Raw genomic sequence first — 26,419 nt, 5'->3', positions numbered from 1 at the left:
CCCTTTGCACCCATGCAGTCATCACTTTCCCTGCAGCAACCCCCACCTATTCCCTGGATGCTGGCAGTATCCTCCTGTTGCAAAGCCAGAGTCCATTCAAGGGTGAATTACTGAGCACCTAGTATGTGCCAGGCACTGTTCTGAGTGTAGCGGAGATGACAGTAAACAAAGCAAAGGCTCTGCCCCCATGGAGCTTACATTCTATTTATGGTGGATGGGAGGGATATAGACATGTCAACAGGTAAGTAAGGTATTTATAGATGATGTATCAGTCATGATCTGGTTAGGGAAACCAAAACCCCTGTAAGAGTTTCTACATACTACTGACTCTTTGTATCTTGGGGGATAAAAGCCTACGAGATCTCTCACTTGGCCTTCCTTTGAATCCCTTTCCATATCACATCTAAGATGTCCCTCAATCTTAATAGTTCCAGCCTCTTGGCTCAAAGTCTGCCAGTACATTGTGGTCCTGGATGGACCTGGAATGACTGTGATTCCAGAGGTAAAGCCAGCTGAATAATGCAGTGAAGTAGATTTTTGATAGGGAATGAAGTACTCTCAGACCTTTCTATTGGCTGTAGCTTGTGTGTATGCTCCTTCTGAACACAAAGCATTTCCAATCATTATCTCCTCTGCTTTCTCATGGCACTGTGCCAAGTTCGAGATGGAGAAAGGCTTGATGCACCTGCCCTCCAGGCACTAGCTACATGACTGAGACTGCTATGTTGGGCATATAGTAAATGCATGCACATGAAATAAATACTTCTATTATATATAAACAAAAGGGTAAGTGTAATTGATCAGGGGGAGAGAAGAGGGTGTGGTGAGAATTACATAGCGGGTTGAGGTCCTATTAAAGAGTAGGCTAAGAACCAGGAGAACCCTGACAGCAGGGATCGGGAAGTAACATATAATTGTTTCATTCTGTAACTGTTGCCTAACAATCATTAAAAATGATTTCAGGGCGCCTGGGTGGCTCAGTTGGTTAAGCGACTGCCTTCGGCTCAGGTCATGATCCTGGAGCCCCAGGATCGAGTCCCGCATCGGGCTCCCTGCTCAGCAGGGAGTCTGCCTCTCCCTCTGACCTTCTTCCCTCTCATGCTCTCTCTCTACCATTCTCTCTCTCTCTCAATAAATAAATAAAAATCTTTTAAAAAAATGATTTCAGGGAAACACTGTGAATGGGAACATCTTACAGAGACAGTAACCTCTGAAGTACTTGGAACATTTCAACTACCACCCTCAGACTCCTTCATGAAGCTTGATTTTAACACTACATTCATTAACACTTTCACTCGGCAAATATTCACAGAGTTTCTACTAGGGGCCAGGCCCTGAGCTAGGCACTGAGGACACAAGAAGGACCAGGGCCTGCCCTCAAGGAGCTCAAGTCTAAGCATGTAGAGAATGAAAAATGAATAGGAGGTTATAACACAGAGTGGTGAGAACTACTGTTGGAGTGAGTGTAGGGTGTTTGGGAGCACGAGGACGGACAGCTTGTCTAATCCTGGGATTGTGAATCAAGGAAGGCTTCCTGGAGGGAGTGGCATTTAAGCTAAAAGACCAGGGGCTAGCCAAATAGACTCAGGGTCAAAGGGGTTGGGGTGGAATAAAGCAGTCAGAAACTGCAAGTCAGTCAGATAGCTAGAGATCAGAGCTAGAGGAGCTAAGTAGCAGGAACAAATAAGGCTAGAGCCAAGGGATGAAGAACTTCAAGCAGGCAGTCTAGGGAGTTTAGACAGTGATCACCTGCAGGCATCTATTTCCTGTAAGTCTTGGATCACAGTCATTGCCTACAATGTCAGTGCTTAGAGTAGATTCCATTTTGCAGAACTGAGCAGACTTCATGTGATTTGAGAAGCATGTAAAGGACAAATAGTTCTCCGCCCTGGTCTGTCAGAGAAGCCTGCAATTCCCATCAGAGTCATTCCTCTGAGTTAAAGCCTTCCCTGAATGTCAAGGTTGTCTTTCAACTCTTGATTTAACATTTATTGAGAACGTAAGTGTTGAATATTCTAGGCCCAGGTGATAGAGCAGTAACCAAAGCAAACAAGGCAAAGGATATGAATAGACATTTCTCCAAAGATGATAGACAAATGGCTAAAAAGCATACAAAAAGATGCTCAATATCACTAATCATGAGAAAAATGCAAATCAAAACTACATTGAGATATTAAAAGTAAATGCCACGTGATCCAGTAATTCCACTACTGGAATTAAACAAAACAAAAACGTTAGTTCAAAAAGATACATGCACCCCTATGTTTATTGCAGCATTAGTTACAATAGCCAAGATATGGAAGCAATGCAAGTGTCCCTCCACAGATGAATGGATAAAGGAGATGTCACCACACACACACACACACACACACACAGGAATATTATTCAGCCATTATAAACAATGAGATCTTGCCATGTGTGACAACACGGATGGACCTAGAGTATTATGCCAACTGAAATAAGTCAGATAGAGAAAGACAAATATCATATGATCTCACTTGTATGTGGAATCTAAGAACAAACAGACAAAGCAGACAGACCCATAAATAGAGAGAACAAACTGATGGTTGCCAGAGGAGAGAAGAGGAGAGAAATGGGTAAAATGGATGAAGGGGAGTGGGAGGTACAGGTTTCCAGTTATGGAATGAATAAGTCACAGGAATGAAAGGTACAGCATAGGGAATACAGTCAATGCTACTACAATAGTGTCGTATGGTGACAGATGGTAGCTACACTTGTAGTGAGCACAGCATAATGTAAAAACTTGTCTAATCCCTATACTGCACACCTGAACTAATGTAACATTGTGTGTCAACTATACTTCAAAAAAAGTCCTACACTGAGAGATATTACCTTACACCCACTAGGATGGCTATTAAAAAAACAAACAAACCAGAAAATAATAAGTATTGGTGGGAATGCAGAGAAGTTAGAACTCTTGTGCATTGTTGGTAGGCTTGTAAAATGGTGGAACCACTTTGGAAAATAGTATGGCAGTTCCTCAAAAAGTTTAAAATAGAACTACCATATGATTCAACAATCCCACTTCTGGGTGTATATCCAAAATAATTGAAAGAGGGCTTCAAAGATATATTTGCAGACCCACATCCATAGCACTATTCACAATAGCCAGGAGATAGAAGCAACCCAAATGTCCATCATTGGATGAATGGGTATTCAGAATCCGGTATATTCATACAATGGAATACAATGCAGCCTTAAAAAAGGAAGAGAATCCTGTCACATGCTATAACACGAATGAACCTCGAGGAAATTATGCTAAGTGAAACCACAAAGAGATAAATACTGTATGATTCCACTTATATGAAGTATCTAAATTAGTCAAATTAATGATATAGAAAGTAAATGATGGTTACCAGAGCCTGAGACGAGGGGGCAAAGAGGGAGTTGTAGTTTAACTGGTAGAGAGTTTCAGTTATGCAAGATGAAAAGGTTCTTGAGATCTCTTTTTTTTTTAAAGATTTTTATTTATTTGTTTGACAGAGAGAGACACAGAGAGGGAACACAAGCAGGGGGGGTGGGGGAGGGAGAAGCAGGCTTCCTGCGGAGCAGGGAGCATGATGCGGGGCTCGAACCCAGGACCCTGGGATCATGACCTGAGCCGAAGGCAGACGCTTAACGACTGAGCCACCCAGGCGCCCCGGTTCTTGAGGTCTCTTTCGCAACAATGTAAACATACTTAACACTACTGAATTGTGCGCTTAAAAATGGTTAAGATGATAGAGGCACCTGGATGGCTCAGTGTCCAACTCCTGATTTCAGCTCAGGTCATGATCTTAGGGTCGTGAGACTGAGCCCTGGTTTGGGCTCTGCATTGGGTGTGAAACCTGCTTGTAGTGAGCACAGTATAATGTAAAGACTTGTCTAAAGATTCTCTTTCCCCCTCTCCCTCTGCACCCCCCCACGCCATGACCCTGCTTGAGCATGTGCTCTCTCTCCCTCTCTCTAAAAAAAAAAAAAAAAAAAGTTTAAGATGATAAGTTTTATGGTATTTTCTACCACAAAAATTTTTTCTATGCTATTCCAACATTTATAACTTTATTAGATAAATAATGGTGATAACAATAGCATCCATAGCAATGTCAGCAGGAATAAAAATCTCCATTGATTGCCTAAAAACAAACAAACAAGCAAAACTGGGTTTCAGTCTTTGTAAGTGTTGGTCTATTTCCTATTAACTTTACTCCTGGGGAACAGTCCTTCAGGGGTCCCAGCTGAAAACCGGGTTGTTTATTGGGGTCTGTCATTCCTGTCATTCCAACTCCAATTTTTATCCTCCAGTCCTATGAGCTCATCAGAAGATCTGCTCAGATTTTCAGGCTGTCATCTGCCAATTGTGAATCAGCAAACATCCTAAAGGGAAAAGTGGCATGCTGTCAGGCTCACCTCTCTCTGCTTCTCTTCTCCCTGAGATCTTGATCCCTCAAATCCGTGCTGCCTTGAGGCCTCCAGGCAGAGCTTTGAAATATTTTATTCAGTTTTTCTGGTTACTGTCAACAGGGGTGATAGGATCAAGCTAGTCTGCTCTATCTAGAAGCAGAAATCCTTGAGAGATTTTTTTAAAAAGATTTTATTTATTTGAGAGACAGCACGAGCAGAGGGGAGGGGCAGAGGGAGAAGGAGAGGCAGACTCCCCGCTGAGCAGGGAGCCCCAGGATCATGACCTGAGCCAAAAGCAGCCACCTAACTGAGTCACCCAGGCACCCCCCCGTCAGGCTTTTCTTTCCCTTGCAAGTTTTTGTTATTTTTCAAATAATAACAACATATTCTCATGATATAAAGATACTAAAGGATATACAGAAAGAAAAAAAAAAAAAAAAGACATACACCCAGGCACTGAATTTCCCTAGACAGAAGCAATAACTTTCCAGAAATACTCTAGGCAAACACAAGCAAATTCATACATATTCTTCCCCACATCCTTTATACAAAGGTAGCATATTGTTCACACAGCTCTGTACCTTGCTTATTCCATTTAACGATGTAGTTTGGATTGTTCCATACCAGCTTATGTAGAGCTACTTCATTCTTTTTCACATTTGCATGGTTTTCTATTGAATGCATGTCCCATAATACGTCTATCTAGTAGCTTATTTATGAATGTTTATGTAGTTTCTGATATTTTGCTATTGTAACTACCAGTACAATGGATATACTTGTATAAATTTCATTTTACATGTTCAATTATTTGCATTAGAATATCTAGAAGTGAAATGGCTGAGTCAAAAGTATAAGCACTTAGGTTTGGGTAAATATTATTTAATTTCGCTTAGAAAGATATGCCAATTTAGGGGCACCTGGGTGGCTCAGTTAAGTGTCTGCCTTTGGCTCAAGTCATGATCCCGGGGTCCTAGGATGGAGCCCCACATTGGGCTCCCTGCTCAGTGGGAAGTCTGCTTCTTCCTCTCTCCCTGCCCCTCTGCCCACTTGTACTCTCTCTTCCTCTCTCTCAAATAAATAAATAGAATCTTTTTAAAAAAATAAAAGAAAGAAAGCTATGCCAATTTACATTCCTACCAGTACTATAAGAGACTAACTCATTCCCCACACCATCACTAACTCAGAAAGTTGACAAACTATCTTGGTCAATCTGATAGATTGAAAGAAAGAAATGATATCCTAGGGTAGTTTCATTTTGCATTTCTATTAAATGAGGCTGGACATATTTTCATATATTTAAGAGACACTTGAATTTTCTTTTCTCTCATATCCTTCACCCATTTTTCTATTGATTTATTGTTCTTATTGATTTGCAGATATCATTTACATTAAGAAAAGTAACAATTTGTGTTACAAGTTCCAAACATTTCTCCCAATGCGTTGTATATCTTGTAACTTTATGGATTTTTCCAAGTAAAAAAATTAAGGAATAAAATTTATCTATTTTTTTCTTTATGGCTTCTGGGGTTTGAGTAATATTTTAAAAGGCCTTTCCCAGGCTGGCTTAAAAATAAGTCTATTATCTTTTCTTCTAGTACTTTTTGGATTTAATTTTTTACATTTAGAGTTTTGACCCATCTGGAATTTATTTTGTTGTATGGTGAAAGGTAGAAAACCAACTTTACTTTGCAAGCTAGTTGTCCCCAAACCATTTACTAGTGAATCCTTATCTTCCCCACTGATACAAAGTGCCATGTTTAGCCCATACTTAATGTCTACATTTTGGTCAATGTGCTTTTTCAAGTGCAGTGATATCATACTATGTTTTAATATCTAGGAAGCTAGTTATACTACATAAGAAGTTAGAAATGTAGCATGATGAGGCCTACTAGATAGTAAAACATATCTTAGATGTTTTCATCTAAAACATCTTTATATCTTCTTAGATCTTTTTAGATTATATCTTATATCTTTTAGAAATTTCCTTTTGAACCTTAGAATCAGCTTTTCTACTTTCAGAGAAAAAACTTGTTAGCATTTTTATTGGGAATGCACCAAACTTAAGAATAGGACTCTAAATTATCTTTTATAACCATTTTTTAGTTGATTCATGGTTTCCAGGTAAAAATCACATCATCTCCAAATAATGAAAAATTTACCTCTTCATTTCTCATGAAGAATCATTTTTGGGGGTGTAAAAAGGCAGCAGCTTCATTTCTTTTTTTTTTTTTTTAACATAACAAGATTCTTCAAATGGACAGTGGTTCAAAGTTTTAAAAGTTGGTGTAAACAGGAGAAAAATTATCTTCCTACCCCCTTCTCTAACTCTCCTCTCCACAGGCACCCAATGTTCCTTGCAGTGTCTTTTATATCTTTCTACAGATAACTCATATGCATGCAGGCCAGCATAGCTGCCCCTGAGTGTGCTCCGGGTAGCACAGTCGTAGAAGCCCTAGCAAAAGCTGGGCTTTAGAAAACCAAAGAGGGCCAAAGAGGAGGTCCTTTCCTGTGTCTTATCTCCTCAGGGACTAAATAAGTAGAAATAGAAAAGACATAGGCCCTGAGTCCCAAGATAGTTCCCAACCTTCTCTGGAAGAGTGTCCCAGACCCGGAGGGCTTAGAAGAGCTGGGGCTCTGACTTCTACTTTTAGGACATTTATTTTTCACCAACAAATTCTACCTCCTTATCTGCTTCACACAGATGAATCCCAGACACACAGGTTCTCTCTATTACCAAAATAGCCACAAACATCTAGCAACTCGAAGCCCAGGATATGTTTAGGGCCTGAGATCTGGAGTTGGATGTGGGCCTCCTGCTTATGGAGCCATCCCTTCCAGAGTCTTCCCAGTGTTGTCCAGGTAATATCTCTGAGGGTCTCTTGAGACCACTGAAGCGACAGGCTTAGAAGTTTCCTCTTAGCTTCTCTAGCTGGCAGATCTTCCCCCATTCCACCCCCTGCTGCAGCCGGGCACAAGAGATAAAATGAAAAGGGTAACTCCCAGCAGCTGGCCCAAGAGATAGCAGTGGGGAGGGAGCAAGAGAAAAGAAACATGTGTGGGAGCTCACAGGAGGAGTGGAAGGAAACTCTACTATTTACAGATTCTTAAGCCAATGAAAGTACCTCCATCATTTTCTCTTGGGACAGATCCAGAGAGGTAGCACGGAGCAGCAGTTCAAGACAGGCATTTTCTGTGGACGAGTGGAGAAGAGCAGCCTGCAACCATGGGACAGGGTGAGCCAAGCCATTTCTCCATGGGGCTTACTTGACTCTCAGTAGCTCCTCCACAGCAACGTGTTTTCATTGAGAAGTAGGATGGTGGTGGAGGTGTTGGTGGTGTGACTGGTGGGGGTGGTAGTAGGTGCTGCTGGTGGTGGACGTGATGGTTGGTGGGGCTATGTTGGGGAGTGGTACTGGGTGCTGTGGCAGTGGTAGCCGTGGTATGGCAATGGGTGGCAATATGGTAGGTTGATGGTGGTAAATCGGTGGTCATAGTTTTGACAACGATGATGACAGTTAACATGGATTTATAGCATCACAACATGATTATTCTCACTGGATTGTGATACGTACAGGAGATAACCCTGGGAAAGCATGAGGGTGTCATAGCCTCAAAGCTAAGTGGGAGAGAAGGGGAGGTAAGAGTCAGGGAATCCAAATACAAGGGGCAGAGGCCAACATCAAGCAAGAGAATAGGTATAACCAGAGGATGCAGAAAGTTCAGGGGCCTCTGCATAAGTCTGTTAGTATATTTACAAGACTCACTGTAAAATGAGAACTGCCTGATAGGCTGTCATAATACTCTCAGGCCCCCTCCTTGGAGAGTTTTTCTGGGCTGCATGGGGCCATGGGTTTGGTGAGCCTTTGGGTGAAAGAGCCAAGTATCATCTCAGGTGAGTTGGTTCTACTCTCTGGGCCTGACTCTTCCCGTCTTTAAAACAAGAGAATCGGCTCAGTGATTTCAAAACCAGCTTTAAAAATTATCTGTGTTTGAAGAATAAAGGAGTAGGGGTGAGCAAAATTCCAGGTTTTATTCATTGTTTTGTTTAGGGACCAGAAAAGAAGGTCAAGAATGAGGGCAAGCCCTGCTCTTATTAATAATAGTAATGGTCTCATTTAATGGGGCTTCCTACGTGTCTGACACTGTGCTAAGTGTATTAATACATTAACTCATTTAATTTCTCCAACACTGCAGGGAAGGATGATTATTCTAAGGAAGAGAAAACTAAGGCTCAGATGGTTAAATTACTTGCTTTAGGTGGCGCAGCTAGTATGTAAGTTGAGCCAAGGATTTGAACCTCAGTTCAACTCTGACTCCAGGGTCTCTCTTTTTACTAAAGTTGTCACATTTACCTCGTCTTCATGACTTCCCTTTCCCACAACAGCCCTGGGGATCAAGAACTGTGACTTCCAGGCAGCAAAAAACAATGAGGAGCACCACACCAAGGCCATCAGCTCCCAGCACCTCATTGTGAGGAGAGGGCAGCCCTTCATCATAATCCTGCACTTCCAGGCTCCGGTCTATGCATTTACATCCACCCTGAAGAAGGTAGCCCTCATTGCACAAACTGGTGAGTGGGGCAGGCCTAGACCCCTTTGGTGGCAGGATGGGGGTGGTTCTTTCTCCAGCACCTCCTCAGGGAAAAAGGGGCAAATGGCCCACAATGCATCTGAGCCTCAAGAAGTCCTGTCCACCTGGCAGGGCTGTGGTGAGGACGAAATAACATGCATAAAAAATAGTGTTTATTGGAGTGCCCGGGTGGCTCAGTTGGTTAAGCAGCCAACTCTTGATTTTGGCTCAGGTCATGATCACAGGTCCTGGGATCGAGGCCCTTCATGTAGCTCCGCACTCAACGGGGAGTTTGCTTGAGGATTCTCTCTCCCCCTCCCTCCCCCTGCTCTCTCCTAAAATAGGTAAAATAAATCTTTTTTTTTTTAAAGATTTTATTTATTTATTTGAGAGAGAGAATGAGAGAGAGAGAGTACATGAGAGAGGGGAAGGTCAGAGGGAGAAGCAGACTCCCTGCTGAGCAGGGAGTCTGATGCGGGACTCGATCCTGGGACTCCAGGATCATGACCTGAGCCGAAGGGAGTTGCTTAACCAACTGAGCCACCCAGGCGCCCGGTAAAATAAATCTTCTTAAAAATCACATTTATTATGACTCAGAAGTTGCTGAGCATCATTATCACTAGGGGCTCCTTTTGGTTACAAATATATCAGTTTTGTAGAAAAGCCTGAATGGATCCCATCTAGGCTTAAGATAACATTTAATTGCTACTATTTATTGAATTTGTACTACATATCAGATACCAGGCCAAGTGCTTCACATGCAATATCTCATTAAGACCTCACATCCGTCCTACGAAGAAGGCGTACCACTCCGCCCATTTTATACACTATGGACCTTTTCTAGATGTGGGTCCATGAGCACTGAGAACTTGTGCTCTCCTATCACCCTTTACTGCCTCCCATTACTGGATGGACTTCTTCCATCCTCACCAAAAACCAATTTTCACCTGTTCCAACTTTATGATACTTGACTTTATTACTCTGAGTTGTGACCAAAAGGTCCAAATGACCAATTCATCTCCGTGTGACTGCAGGAGAGCACCCTTCCAAGGCCAACAAGACCCAAGCCATGTTCCCAATTTCCCGTTTGGGGGACCAGAAGTGGTGGAATGCGGCAGTGGAAGACAGACATGACCAGTGCTGGACCATCTCTGTGACTGCGCCCGCAGACGCCATCATCGGCCGCTACTCGCTCCTGCTGCAGGTCTTGGGCAAGAAGCAACTCCTCTTAGGCCAGTTCACAGTGCTCTTTAACCCATGGGCTCGAGGTGAGTTTGGACCTGAACCAGCCTGGGCTGCACAGGGACTCCACGCATAGGAGCTGGGGCACAGCTCTGGCAGGAAGTGACTGCCCCAGGCCCCGGTGCACAGCTCCCTCTAAGGACAGCACCAGCACTGAGTTACTGTGGTACCTGCTCCCTGGATGAATGGCCTCTCACACCCGGGGTCTGTGTTGGTGTCACCCTTGGCAGAAGCAGCCTGGGGCCTCCCCCTGAAAGGAAAGGCTTATCTCACCACCAAACCCTGGTGCCGGGTCGGGCTCTTTGGTCACAGGAGCTGAGACTCACTGAGATGACCCTGGGAGAGCCACTCTTTACTGTGACAGCAGCACAGGGGCTGAGAACTGGAAAGTGGTTCAGGAATGGACACAACCTGAGGGACGGGCTTCTCGATTTCTTCCCTGGGCTCCCATAGTCTGTGTCCAGGGTGAATCCAGGGTTTGCGGGACCTAAGGTTTATTTATATAATTCGGGGGGCCCTCTTTAAGAAAAAGAATACAAAATTTTGAATTGCTCAGGCCTAAAGTGGTCTATGCTAGTGAAGGGCCCAAAGCTTCAGCTTTATCAGCTCCACAATAAATCTGCCGTTTGGTTGTCTCTGCTTCTCTCCACTTGTATATTCTGTTCTTACTACTGGCTGCTGGGTCCTCTCCACATCAACCTAAGTATTTGCTAGAGTGGCAAAACAAACAGCTAGTGGCCTGTAGCTCAGCAGACTAAGGGTGGGCTTTCCTGAGATCAGGTGACCTCCTGCAGCCCAACCAGTGGCTACCTCTGGCAAAGCTCAGCCTTGGCTGTTGGGACTATTTCATTTTAAAAAGATCATCAGACGTGGTTGACATGCTCCAAACACGAGGAGGGCATCTCCTCTTCCTTCCCATTCTGAAGGTTGAGTCTGTCTTTCCTTTTTAAATCTGCCACCCCCCACCTTACTCCTTGGGGCTTCCTGAAGCATTGCTTAGGGGGATGGAAAACAATTTGGATCAGCTTTCCCTCACTACCCAGACGACAAATGCAGAGCCTTTCTCTTTCAGGAGTTTCACTGCCAGCCTGAAGGGGCCCTTGTTATAAGGCAGGGCTGGGAGACAAAAGGAAACATAGCGAAGCAGAAGAAATCTTCCCGGGTTCCTCCAGCCAGTTCCTAACTCCCTTTCTATGTGGCATCTGAAACCCAGTGGACTGCCTCTCTCCATGTTTCTTGCATGGGGTGGGGTTCTCCAGTCCCCCCTCCTTCAGATAGCCCTGCCTATGTTCAGTTCAGGCTCTTATTTCCTGATCCAAGGGGATGAGCAGGTAGAGCAACAGATGGGAACGAGTGTCCATTCAGGTGCAGCTGCCCCATGTGGGTAAATGTGGAGTCAGGGCCCCTTCAGCTGGGGGAGGACCCATGGCTCTTGACATATTTCCCTCCAAAGCTGAGGGCCCTAGTGTCCCTGCCTTGCTGACTCGAACCCACAACCAGAGCTAGGCCCTCGTGGGCCAGAGCAAAGACACAGCAAAGACAGTTCTGAGACCATGCTCGGTTCAGTGGGAACTCTCAGTCTTGAATCCATGCCGGGTTTCTTGCGTCTATGCTTGGTTTGACCCTGCCTGGGGAAGGCCTCTCTGTGTGAGTCTGTACGGAGATGTCTGCGTTGGCAGGGGTGAGTTATTGGCTCTGCTTCTCTGGGAGGTGATTAAGAGATTTTCAGATTATCCGGGACTCAGTCCATCTTAGCATACTTGGAGATGGGACTCTCCTGGACTCAAAAGGAAATTTTATATCCTAGAAAGAAAGTCCTATTCATAAGCAGAGAACTTTATAAAAGGGGCCACACCCTGGGGCGGAAGGGGAGGGTGATGCTACCTGTGCTTGATAAGGTACCTCCCAGAGCCCTGCAGAGCCTGGGGCCCAGCACCTCACTTTGAAGTGATTTTATAGAGAGTCTCAAGATGGAGGGGCAGGAGTCAAGGGCTCCTCGGGCACATGGTTCTATGATTTTAGGCCTCAGGTTCTTCAGGGCTTCCCAGATTTTTAATATCCTATCCTTCTGTTGTTTTGAGTACCCTCATCCCAGCAGATGCCTGGAGGGATAATCTGGAAAGCCTTTTCTCTTATTAGTCTCCAGGAACCAGCCTAAGCTCTCTCCTCCTCCTGTCCCACCCCCACCCAGCAACAGCTGCAGAGAGAGACACTTGACAAACAGAGCAGGTCTCCCTGCCGCTCCCGGCTTCCTAGAGTGTCCTCCTTAAAGCCTACCAGCCTCCTCATGAACCCCAGCCCAACCCTGTGAGGAAGGCAGCAGGACAGGCAGGAGAGACGGTGGGAGTCTTAGACGTACTTGGACGCCCCCAGGGCTTCCCCTGGCTTCTACCTCACCCAGCTCCACCATTCCCTCTGACCCTGTCTTACCAGATGCTCCTCTTCCTTTCTGCTCACCCGTCAATCTATGTTTGATCGTTTTTTTGTTTGTTTTTCTGACACACTATTTTTAAATTTTTTTTAAGATTTTATTTTTAAGTAATCCCTACGCCCAACATGGGGCTCAAACTTATAACCCAAGAGCAAGAGTCGCATGCTCTACTGACTGAGCCAGCCAAGCATTTGGCTATGAGATATAACAGGCCCACTGGGAAATTCCCTGGGCTGTTGCCAAATTCTCTTGGGCCAAAAGCACTCTGGCTGCCCATGTCTTCTGGGAACCGGTAGGCTTTTTAAGCTTGGCTTGTTCCTGTCTGGCTGGCTGACCATGAAGGACACCTTGGCTGACCCAGGGACTCTGACCCCTGTTCCCACTCTGCACCAGAGAAGAGTCTGGGTCCCAGTGGGGTCAGTGAAAAAAGGGAATTCCTCTCCAATTTTCATCATGCCCAGAGCTAAAGAGAAGGCCGGCAGCCAAACCTGACCTGAGCAGGGAGAACAGAGGCCTAGGTGTGGAGGGCAGGCCTAGCACCCCATAGGCCCTCATCCCAGCCTGCTTTTCACCAGAGGATGCTGTGTTCCTGAAGAAGGAGTCTCAACGCAGGGAGTACGTGTTGAACCAGAATGGCCTCATCTACCTGGGTACCGCTGACTGCTTCCACGCAGAGCCCTGGGACTTTGGCCAGGTACAGGGACCTCTGGGAAAGGATAGGGGCCAGTAATTGCCCCATAACCTTCGGTGTTCAGGCCAGAGCTGGGAGTGTTCAGGCCAGACAGAGCTGGCCCGTCCAAAAGCCTTTAGGTTATGAGGCCATTTCTTCTTCCCTTTTTTAAGGATTCATGGCATAAGTTTATTTACAAACATATGGAGTATGTTGAATTCAAGAGTTTGATCCATTTTTCAAAGAGATTGCACCTCTTAAAATGATCTTTTTCACATCTGTTTAATGGATTAATTAAAACACCCTTATTTCTTAAGCAGTTAGTGTCTTACTACAAAATAAGGTGAAGCAAATCCAGATCCAAAGTACAGAGTCATCATAATTAGTAACTGCCACTTGTTTTCCACTAAAAATGGCCAATTCTTCCCTAGGCCCTCCTCATAGTGGCTTCTACAGACCACAGAGGTTGTGAACCTCCAGATGCTCTGTCCCAACATAGCGCTCTTGGAAGTTCTGGGAAAGGTGCAGAGACCCAAGATGGAAGAAATGGTGGCACCACACCGAATCCTCCTTTTTTCCCCACCCTTGTTCCCTGGTGTATCAGTGAGGCTTCCTTTGGCCATTTCAGCTATGTGGTGCCTTTCTTTCCTCAGGGCCACGTCAGACCATCCTCCACAGCTTCCAGAGTTATCTTCCTAAGGGCCACAGCAAATCAAACCTCTGTTAAATCCCCACTGTTTTCAGGATAAAAACTAAATGCCCTGGCTTGACCCCTAAGGCCCTTCAGAGCCAGGCCACTGCTTTTCTTTTCTCAAGAGCCACCCCACGCTCCAGTTTCTGGCCATCCCCTGAACAGACAGGCTGAATATGCCTGGAATACCTTCCCTCCTTTATCAACCCAGAAAATTCCTATCTATCTTTTAAGACCGTCAGAACGTTTTCCTCAGCCCCCAAAGGTTAAGAGTGACTCTCCCCACTATGCCCTCTGCCCTGGGTTGGCATCTCTCCTAGAGCCCTGGCCATGTTGCTGAGATCTATAGTCTACAGGCCTGCATGTCCCCCTCTGCTCCCAAACTGTGGGTCCCTCAAGAGCAAACGCTGCCTTGGTCTCCTCCCCATGTGGGTCAGTGATGGCAGGAGCAGCAGGAGCACACAAAATGGGCAACAACAAAAATCAAACAATACAGCTCTGGTCCGCAAGGGCTCATGCCCTGTCAGGAAAGTCAGACAACAGAAAAGGCAAAGGATAGGACTGCATGGACACAGGGAACAGGGGGCACAGTGGGACAGAGGGAAAAGCCAGAACTGCCACGGGAGACAAGAAGGCAAGGCAGGAAGGAGTGGAATCTGAGTCTGGGACAAGGATGAGGTGATGGCAGGGGATAAGTACCCAACCTGGAGGCCCTTCATCACGGTCCTGTGTGTTCCTTCCAGTTTGAGAGCGGTGTCATTGACCTCAGCCTGGGCCTACTGAGCATGGACAAGCAGGTGGAGCAGTGGGGCAACCCGGAGCATGTAGCCCACATTTTGGGTGCCTTGGTGAGTGAGGTGGGGAGTGGGGGGAGCCTTCTGCCGGAGCTGCCTACATTTACGGCCCTGGAAACCTTCAAATCACAAATGGTCCATTCCTCCCAGGATGTGGGGGTCAGTTCCTGGAGAAAGTCTGAGTGAGGAGGGAGGACAGTAGCATCCACAAGGGAGAGAAAAGCAAAGGGAAGTATCATCCCTCGGGACCCAAGCCAGGAGGACTAAAACTGGCCTGGAGTTCCTCAGAGCCCTCCTCCCTCCGTTGCCTCCTCCCGTCAGCCCAACCTGCAGGCTTAGGTTCATGGGAAGGAGGGGGTAGGGTCTATCTTGCCCAGTGTTTGCTGCTCACATGGTTAATTGTTTTCATTTCTAAGTTATTCCTAAGAATATACAGACCATGAAGGTAGTTTGGTAGCTTCCTCCTGTCCCTTAATGTCCTTTCTGGGGAACCATGAGTTCCCCATTTCAGCTTGTGCCTCTGGACTCCCCTCTGAAGAGGTGGAGGACGACAAGGTCAACCTGGAGGAGGAGGAAGCTGGGGACAAGTGGGCCTTGAGGCCCTGAGAGCAAATGCCCTCAAAGGAATCAGGGTCAGGCAAGCGAAGGAGCATTGAAATGAGCCCCCAGTGAGAGGCAGCTCTCTTGCTCCTCTTATGATGTATGCTTTGCTTGCCAATGTGGTCCACAAACCTCTGGCTTCCAGAGGACTAGATAAAAAGGAGAATTTGGGGCACCTCAGATGGTTAAACGTCTGCCTTCGGCTCAGGTCATGATCCCAGGGTCCTGGGATCAAGTCCCGCATCAGGCTTCCTGCTCCGCGGGAAGCCTGCTTCTCCCTCTGCCTCTCTCTCTCTGACTCTCATGAGTAAATAAATAAAATATTAATAAATAAATAAATAAATAAATAAATAAATAAATAAATAAATAAAAGAATTCCCCAGGCGCCACTCCTAGAGATTATAATCCAGTGGGTAGGGTGAAGCCCAGGAGTATCCAGATGATTCTGATACAAATGGTCTAAGCCCTCCTTACTCCCTGCCCCCCTCCAGAGGCGGTTCTGTCCTGGGCCCCACATAACATCCACACATTTCCACAAACAGCTGCATGCTCTCAAGGAGAAGAGTGTCCTGCCCACCCCACAGACCGCTGCTGCTGCCCAGGAAGGGGCCTTGTTGAGCAAGCGCCGGGGCAGTGTGCCCATCCTGCGCCAGTGGATCACAGGCCAAGGGCGACCTGTGTGTGACAGTCAGGCCTGGGTGTTCGCCGCAGTGGCTTGCACAGGTACAGAGCTGGCTTGCCTGCTGCACCCCCAGGTCACCCTGGCTCCTGTACAGCGTGCCTGCCCTGCTTTTGGGTTGCCCCACGGCTTTCGCCCTGACACTTTCCCTGCCCTTGCCCCAGCAGGAGTAAGCCCCGGTGCTCTGTTGTACATTCTGTAAGCCTCGCCCTGCTGCATAAACTGTCTGTACCTCCTCTCTCGGCCTTTACGCATCCTGGGCCTGTGGGTCAGTCCTATATGCCAGGTGCTCGCCCCTCCTCTTTCCACAGTGTCAGGTGGCACTTCAGACCATGCCTGCCCAGAGGAGACACTGAAAACACTAGCTATACATACCCAGGCCTCCCTGGCATCCCCTGACTCTCTGGCCCCCTCCCACGCAGTGCTACGATGCCTGGGAATCCCTGCCCGCATCATTACCACGTTTGCCTCAGCCCAGGGAACCGGCGGCCGCTTGTTTGTAGATGAATACTACAATGAGGAGGGCTTTCAGAATGGAGAAGGCCAAAGAGGCAGAATCTGGTGAGAAGCCCAAGTGGATGAGGCCCCAGGCATGGGAGGGTTCCAAATCCACAACGTATAACCTCACGGCACCCCCTACACACCCTGAGCGACCCCAGCACTGAGGAGGCCCTCAAGACTCTTGTAGGCAGAATGCTGATGGTCAGTCGTGGCATGTCTCCCGCCACCTCCCCTGGGAGTGTTGCAGCCACTTTTACAGTGTCCTCCCACTTTTTTTCCCACTTGAATTACTCCTTTGGTACCTTCAGGATCTTCCAGACTTCCACGGAGTGCTGGATGACCCGGCCTACTTTGCCCCCAGGTTATGACGGATGGCAGATTCTGTACCCACGTGTTCCCAGTGGAGGTGGAGGTAAAGGCTGGGGGTAGGCCCAGTACCATCCTGGGCTGCACAAAGCTATACAAGCAAGAAGTCCCTCGAAAACAGGAGCAGCAGGAGGTCCAAAGGGGGTCCGCATCTCCTAAAACAGGAGAAGTGGAAGGAATGATAGTGGCCAGCAGAATGCTCACCTGAAGCCAGCAGGCTCAAGGGAACAAAGGCGTTAGCCATCTAGGCCCAAGGCCATGGGGAGACTTGCCCTACCTCGGAGCAACGGGCAAGGAAACAGAGTCTCAATGAAGGGTAAAAGGTCTTAAGATAGCTGGTGGATGTGCTGGGTTAGGGGCTTGTGGCATGCGATTTCTGAGGTTCTGGATGTGGATAAAGAGGGTATCGAGATAGGCTCAAGCTCAGAGAAGAAATCTTCAGGAGCCATAAAAGGATTGTTCTTCCTTTCTCAGCAGCTGAATAGTAATAGAGCCTGGCACATAGTAAGTGCTCAATAAAGGTGACCTATTCCTATCATATCCATAGCAGAGCTGGCTAAGGAACTCCCGTTACTACGGTCCTCTGAGGTTCCACCTGTCCAGTTTCTGAGAGGGCTCCTGCCACAAGCCATGACCAAAAAGTACTGTCACTAAATAATTGTGAATTTCACCACTGCAATGCCCTTTCAGAAACTGCCTAGTGCCCACCTCTGACCTTGATCTTGAGGGAGGGAAAATAGTGTATAGGATGGGGACAGAGGTTATGCAGCTCTGACTCAGAGAGAGGTCTGGGTATGGTTCCTCTTGCTCACTGACCTTCTTCTCCCTCAGTTCTGGGGTCCTGTGATCTGGCCCCTGTCAGAGCAGTCAAGGAGGGGACACTAGGCCTGACCCCTGGAGTATCAGACCTTTTCGCCGCAGTAAATGCCTCGTGTGTGGTCTGGAAGTGTCGTGAGGATGGCACACTGGAGCTGACCAATTCCAACACTAAGTATGTTGGCAACAACATTAGCACCAAGGGTGTGGGCAGCAACCGCTGTGAGGACATCACTCAGAACTACAAGTATCCTGAAGGTACTGGGCAGGGGAGGGCCCCAGGCTTCTCAGCACCTGATATGCCAACAGAGGGGAAGGGATGGGCCAGAAAGATGCAGGCTAGAGAGACTCACAGTCTTCTCCTCATCATATAAAATAGGGCTTTTTAACCCCATTTGATACTCAACATTTTGGGCCAGATAACTCTCCATTGTAGGGGCCTGTGCATCATAGGATGTTTAGCAGCATTCTCAGACCATATCCACTAGATGCCAGCAACCCACCACAACAGGCTGTGACAACCAAAAGTCTCCAGATGTTTCTAAATGTCCCCTGGGGGGCAAACTTGCCCCCAGTTGAAAACCACTACTATAAAACAACACAATTAATACCAAGCCCAGCTGCCAGAAGATGTTCTCCCTCTCTCCTTCTCACCCTCTCTTCCAGCACCCCAAATCTGTTCCTTCCTCCATATTGATTAATGGCATCACCGTCACCTGTTTGTCCAAACAAGAAGGCTTGCACCTTCTTCAACTCTCCCTCCTTCACTGCCCCTTTCTCTCATGTCTGTTTCCTTATCTCCTTCTTCACTGCTTATAGAAAATTCAGGGCCTCAACATCTCTTCTCTGCAGCATTTTAACAGCCTCCTAACTGGACCCCCTAGGTCCAGTCTCTCCATTATCATTCCCTTTCCAACTTAGATTCCAGAGTGAGCTTTCTAAGACACAAAATAATGTTACTCCCCTGCTCTAGAATATTCCATGGCCCCCACTGCCCTTGGAATAAGTCCATTCCTTCACTTAGGAAGATGTGAGTCCCTGCAGATCTGTCCTCAGAGTCAGTATGACTTGTCCAAAAGCTTGCTCTCCCACCATTCAAGGGGCAAATGCATAACACTTGAAGAACTGGAATGACCTGGAAGAGACATGCAATATCTGCAGTGGATCTGCCCAATGTAGACCTTTTTTTTTTAAGTTTTTATTTAAATTCCAGTTAGTTAACATACAGTGTAATATTAGTTTCGGGTGTATAATGATTCAACACTTCCATACATCACCCAGTGCTCATCATGACAAGTGCCCTCCTTAATCCCCATCACCTGTTAACCCATCCACCCCACCCGCCTCCCCTCTGGTAACCACCAGTTTGTTCTTTACAGTTAAGAGTGTTTCTTGGTTTGCCTCTCCCTCTTTTTTCCCCTTTGCTTATTTGTTTTGTTTCTTAAATTCCACGAGTGAAGTCATAGGTATTTGTCTTTCTCCGACTGATTTATTTCACTTAGCATAATACACTCTAGCTCCATCCATATCATTGCAAATTGCAAGATTTCATTCTTTTTCATGGTTGAATAGTTTTCCTGTGTGTGTGTGTGTGTGTGTGTGTGTGTGTGTGTGTGTGTGTGTGTATCACATCTTCTTATTCATTCATCAATTGATGGACATGTGGGCTGCTTCCATAATTTGATTAGTTGTAGAAAATGCTGCTATAAACATCAGGGAGCATGTATCCCTTTGAAATCATATTTTTGTATTCTTTGGGTAAGTACCTACTAGTACAATCGCTGGATTGCAGGGTAGTTCTATTTTTAACTTTTTGAGGAACCTCCATACTGTTTTCCAGAGTAGCTGCACCCATTTGCATTCCCACCAACAGTGCAAGAGGGTTCCCCTTTCTCCACATCCCCACCAAAACCTGTTGTTTCTTGTGTTGCTGATTTTAGCCATTCTGACAGGTGTGAGGTGGTATCTCATTGTAGTTTTGATTTGCATTCCCTGATGATGAGTGATGTTAAACATCTTTTCATGTGTCTGTTGGCCATCTGTATGTCTTCTTTGGAGAAATGTCTATTCATGTCTTCTGCCCATTTTTTAATTGGATTATTCATTTTGGGGATGTTGAGTTTTATAATTTCTTTATTTTGGATACTACCCTTTATCAGACATGTCATTTGCACATATCTTCTCCCATTCCATAGGTTGCCTTTTAGTTTTGCTGTTTGTTTCCTTTGCTGTGCAGAAGCTTTTTGATGTAGTCCCAATAGTTTAATTTTGCTTTTGTCTTGCCTCAGGAGACATATCTGGAAAGAAGTTGCTATGGCCAATGTCAAAGAAGTCATTGCTTGACTTCTAGGATCTTTTTATGGTTTCAGGTCTCACATTAGGGCTTTTTTTTTTTTTTTTTAAGCTAAATGTGGCTTTAGAGGGTTGCAGAGTTCTTGTGACTTTGGCATTTGAGTAGCAGTGGGTAAATGAATCTTAATCTTGGACTTTTATTAGAAGGGTCTATACCCCCTGGATAAAAGGCCTGCTTTGTCTCCTCCATTCTTCAGGATCTCCTCAAGAAAAAGAGGTGCTGGAGAAAGTCCAGGAAGAGAGAATGCGACATGAAAAACACAGTGGCATCCATCCTCCCAGTCTCAAGACTGCTGAGCCTCTATACATGTTCTTGGAAGCACCCTGCTCTGTATACCTGGGAGGGAATGCCCAGTTCTCAGTGAGCCTGGTTAACCCCAGTGACCAGGAGAAGGCAGTGCAGCTGGCATTTGGGCTGCAGGCAATATACTACAATGGCATCCTTGCTGCTGAGCTCTGGAAGAAGAAGCAGTCCCTTATGCTCGGTGCCAACATGGGTAATTCTATGGCCCCCCAGATATCCCCAAACCCCAGCTCCCACCCTGGGAGGCAGCAGCCATGGGGCACCCCTGAAGGTCTGAAGAGGTGGCTTAAAGCCCCTGGTGTGCCGTTTCTCTGCCATTCAACACATATTTATTGAGCTTCACACAGACCAAAGCCCCCGTAATTTCAATTGCAGTCAGGTAAGTTAACAGACAATGGTAGCAGTTACGGAAGTGTTTGATAAGGTCAACAGAATACAATGGCAGGGGAGCATCTCACCCAGGTAAACAGACTGCACTGGGTCTGAAAGGACAAGTAGGAAGGGCAGTGACAGGCAGAAAAGTGCATCATGACTATTCAAGGCAGAAGAACATATGCACAGGTTCTTCCTCTCCCCCAAAGTCCTACTTCATTGGTCTGGGGTAGGGTCCAGGCATTGGTACTTTTTAAAAGCTCCCTATGTTATCCTAGGGTTGAGAGTCCCTGGACTAGTGCAGTTGTTCTCAAACTTTGCTGCCTATCAGAATCACCTGGGGAAGTTTGATGCTCAGCCTGCATCCCCAGACCAATTGAATCAGAAACTCCATGGTTGGACCCAAACATCAAAAATGATTTAAATTCATCGGGTGATTCCAATGTGCAGACAAAAGAGAATCAGTGGACCGGAGCTTGTCTACATTATTCCAACAGCCTCCTAACCAGCTTCCCTGCCTCCAGTCTCTCCACCATGTTCCCTTTCTGCGGGGGGCGGGGGCTGGATCACGCAGGGCTTTGTATATCATGCCAAGGATTTTGAGTTTTGTTCTTTGGGCAGTGGGAAGCTGGGGAAAATTTGAACTAGAGGGGCCAATGTGATCAGAAATTCATTTGAAAAAAAAAAAAGTTGTCAGAATGGAATGGAAGAGGTCATATTAGAATAATGACTCTCAACCTTGGCTCCATGTTGAATCACCTGGGGAACTTTAAAAATACTGCTTGCTGCCTGGGTCTCACTGCCAGAGTCAGATATAATCGATCTGGTGGGTAGCCTGGCACTGGGACTATTTTCATAAAGCTCTCTCTATGATTCTAATGGGCATCTAATGTTGAGAACCACTGGATCAGAGGTTGGAAGGTTTTGTAACAAGTCAAAGCATGAAGGACAAATTAGACTAGCAGCACTTCAAATGAAGACATATTAAGGAGGTAGGCTAGATTGGACTTGTGAATATGTGTGTGGGGGTGGTGGTGAGAGTGTTGCTTCCTCTTTAGGATAGGGAAAATGAGGAAGAGCAAGTATGTGGAGAAGGATGATGAGTTCTGTTTATGGCATGTTGGGTTTGAAAGCCCATGAGACATCCAAACAGAGATGGCTAGTAGGCAGGTGGAAACCTAAACCTGGCATTCAAAAGAATGGCTTGGGTTGGAGACCAGATGTGTGAACCCCAGCACAGAGGGGGCTGCCAAGAGTCAGGGCATTGATGAGCTCCTGGGAGTGGAAGGATTGTGAGAAGAGAAGAGGCTGAAAGGGGAACCCAGGCAGTACCAGCATGTAGGATGCAGGAAGGAAAAGAGCAGGGAATAAGGGAAACAGAGAGGTCAAAGAGAGGAAGGAGCACCCAGCAGGGGCAGCAGAGTGGCCATGAGATGTCAAGGTTGAAAAGCAGATGCGAAGGAGTGGTCTTACTGAGAAGTGACGGCAAAGGCCAGCTTCCTGGGGGCTAAATTGATGGAGAGTTGAGGAAGCGAGACATCATATACAGTCCTTCCTGGAAGAACAGACTGAAAAAGGAGACAGGCTGAGTGGTAATCAGCCAGGGACACTGGGTAGAGGAAGGGTGGTTTTTTTGCTTATTTAAGATGAGAGAGCAGAATCTGCTTACATGCTGAGGAAAACAATCAACAGAGAGGGAAAGCCTGAAGCCTCAGGAAAAATGGGTTATAACTGACGGTGCAACCCTGGGGGGACATGAGAGGCAACTAGAATAACTGTAGCCTACTTTTGGTAGACACAGTGTTAAGTGTTCCATACACACAGTCTCATTTACCCTTACAACCACCTTCTGAGGCAGCAGCTACTATTATCCCCACTTTACAGATGAGGAGACCAAGACAGAGAGAGGTTACATAATTTGCCTCAGGGTTAACGAGCAGGCAGTGGTAGGGTCAGGATGGGGCACAGACTTGAAAAGCGGAGGGTTTACTTGGGGGAGGGAGGACATCTCATCTTCATGGGGGTGGTGGGAGCAGGGGTAGATGACTATGTCTGCGGGCTAGGACTGGGAACATGAGCTTGAGAAGATTCCTAGACAATGAAAGATGCCTTCATTTTCTCGGCAAAAGGAGAAAGCAGAGAATAAGAAGGAACTAAGGGCATATATTCAGCAACAACTGTGTGGCAGGGTCTGAGATAAGCACTCAGTATCTCATTTAACACAAGCCATCCACCAGGTAGGTGTTATTAGACAAGGAAGCTGAGGCCAGAGAGCTTAACTTGTTCTAGTTTGCTGGGGCCTTCAACAACCCCTCTGAGGTGGTCTGTCAAGAAAGTTGGAGGCAGTGATGGTGGTAGGGAGTGGGGTCTTGACTGAGTTCAAGTTTGAAATTGCTAATGAGAAATGAGGCATCTTTCTGGCTTCAGTGAGATACAGACTCCTTTGCATTGTGTGTAATATTGCCTGTTTCCAGGGCACACACCTTCATGATTTGCACTGACTCTGCTTGTCCTGTTTCAGTTAACAAAACCATCAAAAACCTGGCCTTCTTCCATTTTGAGCAAAGCCCACCAGAGAACAGCTTCCTGAGACTCACTGTCATGGCCACGGCAACACAGTCTGAGCGTAGCCTTAGCTGCTTTGCTCAGGAAGACATCGCCATTTGTAGACCACACCTTACCATTGAGGTAGGCACTAGTCTTTCCCCAAATCACTCTCATTTGCTCCCATCTCAGAAGGAATCAGAGCCCCTCAAGCTTCAGGGAAACAACTATGCTGTAGGATTACCAGAAAACGCTAGGTTGAGAGCTCCTTCTCTTGAAAGAGATGGTTTCTTACATATGCTATTAAGGTTTACATCTTCCAACTTTTTTGGTTACATAAAGATTTTAAAAATCAGGGCCTCCCCAGTTGCTTCCTCCATACTTGGATAATACTAGCCTACATTTATTTAGCAATTTATACATATGCCAACGTATTTTCACCTTCTTTCTTTAATACAAAATCCTTGTGAGGTAGAATTATTCATATTATTCAGATGAGGAAACAGTCCTAGAGATTATCATACCCATGATCATGAAAACAGGATGTTTTAGAGGCTTATGGCTCTTGATCTAGTCCTCTATCCACATGTCTACCCTGACCAGAATGAATGCGATCTGGTCCCAGCCCTCAACGAGGTTATGTTATAGTTAAGTAAATGAGACACAATGTTAGGTCTTTTATGTAAGTGCTTCAATAGAGTACAAAGTCACTATGGCATAAGTGAAGTAAGGGGATTAATTTCAGCTGGTGGTTTTGAGAAAGGCTTAATAGGAGGAGGCACTTATGCTGAGCCTTGAAAAATAGGTAAGCTATAGTGCAGAGGTTGGGGAAGGCCATTGCAGGCAGAAGACTGAACAGAGAGGCCCCAAAGGGAGTCTGAGAGGGGTGCTGGGATGTCATTTAGTCAAGGGAAGTACAGGTGAGGCTGGAAAAGGGGATTGGGGTCAGACCATGAAGGGCTCTGAATGCCAACCAAAGCTGAATTCTGAAGACAATGCGAACCCCTCCAAGGTTTCTAAAAGGAGAGGCACCATCAGAAATGGCCATGGATGAATCAAGGCAAGGGTAAGTATAAACGCAGGAAGACCTGTAGAGGGCTAAAGAAGTCAGGTGTGGAGTCTGGGTCCGGATGGCAGACAGGAGAGTAACTGAGGAGAGTACAGGGAGGGTGCCTAGGAGGGGAAGCAGTAACTGTAGCCCTGTGCTCTTTGCATCTGCTCCAGATTTTGCCTCTTCCCACAGATGCCAGAGACAGCAGAGCAGTATCAACTTCTTAAGGCTTCAGTCCGCCTCCATAACTTCCTAGATGCTCCCATGAAAGACTGTGTGATCTCCCTCTTTGGAAGGGGGCTCATTTACAGAGAGAGGAGGTACAGGTAAGAGACCACAAGCTTCTTGGGGCGCCTGGGTGGCTCAGTTAAGCATCCGCCTCCAGCTCAGGTCATGATCTCGGGGTTTGAGCCCCACATCTGGGCTCCCTGCTCAATGGGGAGCCTGCTTCTTCCTTTACTTCTGTCCCCCCTCCCCCACCCACTTGTGCTCTCTCTCAAATAAAATCTTTAAAAGAGAGAGAGAGACTACAAGCTTCTCATCTCACTGAAACATCTCAACTTGTCAGAAAGGCAGGGACCCAAGATTAATGAGATTTGTCTGCAGAATGATGGCAGAAGTCCACACTCCCTCCAGCAGTACAGGAGTTTCTACCATTTCTCCACTTTTCTCCATTCTTGGCAATACTCAGCTTTTTTTCCAGTCTAAGAGAAATAAGGTAATATCTCATTATTGTTTTAATTTGCAACTCTTCATATGTTTATTACCCTTTTCTGTTTCCTCCTCTGTAAAAGATTTCTTTTTATCTTTGCCCACTTTTCTTTCGGTGTTTCTGCTTTTCCACCTTGTTGATTTATAGGAGTTCCCCATATGAGTCCTTTGTTGGTTTCAGATGTTGCAAGTATCTTCTTTCATTATCTCTTCTTCTCTCACTGTGTCCACCACATTCTTTGTTGAAAACACAGTATACAGTTTAGAGTTCATGCTGCCTACTCCTGAAATACCTGGTAGTTGTCTTGTTATTGAGCCAATGCCTCAGCCTTATGAAACTAAATGAATCACTCTTGCCAGTAAGTTGAGAGGATGGACTGCCAGCATTTAACTACATTTTTGTGGTATCTGAGATCAACTGTGGGGGAAAGCTCAAAGGAAATCTGTGCTACTCCTGTTGTTGGTCCACAGGTAGGCTGAAAGGTTGCTGATAGGATGCCAAACACCACCTGTTAACATACTGACATCTTCTGTGTATGTCTACTGTACCCTTACAGCACTTAGCAATGTGAGGGGTCCAAAACCATAGCCCTCCCAAACACACCCCGGTACTACTACCAAGAGTGGGACCAGACTGAAGTCACAGATGATAAATTACAGAGGTAGCTTGGAAACCCTTAGAATAGGATGTTTTTCTTCCTAACCATGTAATCATTTGCCACAGGGAGGCTCCTTAAAACCTCCTGTTTCAACAGCAAGGTACTTAAATGTTTATTTCTTCACAGTTCACCTCTTCAAGCAGGGAAGAATCAGTCACTGGGACTAGCAAAGCAATGGGACAGAACTACCACCTGCCTTTTCCTTTATTTCAGAATAGCTTCCGTGTGGCCTGGAAACACCTTGTACACCGAATTCCAGTTCGCACCGACACAGGTGGGGCTCCAGAGGCTCACTGTGGAAATGGACTGCGATATGTTCCAGAATGTAACCAACTACAGAAACGTCACTGTGAAGGCCCCTGAACTTCCCGCTTCAACTTCCAATAATCAGCACATAATTAAAGTCTGATGTTGATAACATGAACTTGGTCCACTAGAGAAATATGAAAATTATTAGGTATATAGAAAACAGGCCCTAGGAGAAAAAAAAAATAAAAGAACTGGACGCCTTTTATACAAAGTTATCATTTTGGGGGGTTTACGTTATTTTGTTGCTTTGGCACTCTCTCAGTTTGAATTTAGTTCCTTCTCTTTATGACTTTTATTACAAGTATAAAATGGCACTTGATAAAAGCAAATTAAAACTCATTTGACATAAGGAATTTC

General features: G+C 46.0%; 2 protein-coding genes and 1 pseudogene across 3 annotated transcripts in view; 1 reads left to right on the top strand and 2 right to left on the bottom strand.

Annotated features, from left to right (window-relative positions):
* Positions 1 to 4,135: 4,135 nt before the first annotated feature.
* The window catches only part of CCNDBP1 (cyclin D1 binding protein 1), a 32,976-nt gene continuing 10,692 nt past the window's right edge, over positions 4,136 to 26,419 (bottom strand). Inside the window, exon 12 of one of the 2 annotated variants that reach the window (XM_073876889.1) lies at positions 4,136 to 4,374. In XM_073876889.1, the coding sequence (XP_073732990.1) occupies positions 4,329 to 4,374 (46 nt within the window). In that variant the 3' untranslated portion in view covers positions 4,136 to 4,328. Of the gene's footprint in view, positions 4,375 to 26,049; positions 26,187 to 26,419 lie in introns of those variants that run through there. The other variant, XM_073876890.1, reaches the window with a different exon arrangement.
* On the top strand, positions 7,434 to 26,177 carry EPB42 (erythrocyte membrane protein band 4.2). Its single transcript, XM_025883798.2, has 13 exons — positions 7,434 to 7,634; positions 8,786 to 8,971; positions 10,005 to 10,238; positions 13,219 to 13,337; positions 14,748 to 14,852; positions 15,941 to 16,121; positions 16,500 to 16,638; positions 16,887 to 16,990; positions 17,776 to 18,018; positions 20,310 to 20,609; positions 23,310 to 23,476; positions 24,576 to 24,709; positions 25,967 to 26,177. The coding sequence occupies exons 1-13, from the start codon at positions 7,625 to 7,627 to the stop codon at positions 26,160 to 26,162; spliced, it is 2,118 nt and encodes a 705-aa protein (XP_025739583.1). The 5' UTR covers positions 7,434 to 7,624; the 3' UTR covers positions 26,163 to 26,177.
* On the bottom strand, positions 13,396 to 14,416 carry LOC141369987 (cytochrome c oxidase subunit 7C, mitochondrial pseudogene; annotated as a pseudogene).

Source organism: Callorhinus ursinus, unplaced genomic scaffold (genome assembly GCF_003265705.2).
Source record: "Callorhinus ursinus isolate GAN/ISIS: 27379988/994484 unplaced genomic scaffold, GSC_fseal_2.0 scaffold25, whole genome shotgun sequence".
NCBI classification, from domain to species: Eukaryota; Metazoa; Chordata; class Mammalia; order Carnivora; family Otariidae; genus Callorhinus; species Callorhinus ursinus.
This window is presented reverse-complemented; position numbering and strand designations above follow the sequence as displayed.

What these genes read in the sequence shown, in the direction of transcription:
- EPB42 (XM_025883798.2), top strand. An exon ending in AGCCCTGGGACTTTGGCCAG is followed by an intron (nt 13,338 to 14,747) that starts GTACAGGGACCT and finishes TGTTCCTTCCAG; the next exon opens with TTTGAGAGCGGTGTCATTGA. An exon ending in CCCACATTTTGGGTGCCTTG is followed by an intron (nt 14,853 to 15,940) that starts GTGAGTGAGGTG and finishes TTCCACAAACAG; the next exon opens with CTGCATGCTCTCAAGGAGAA.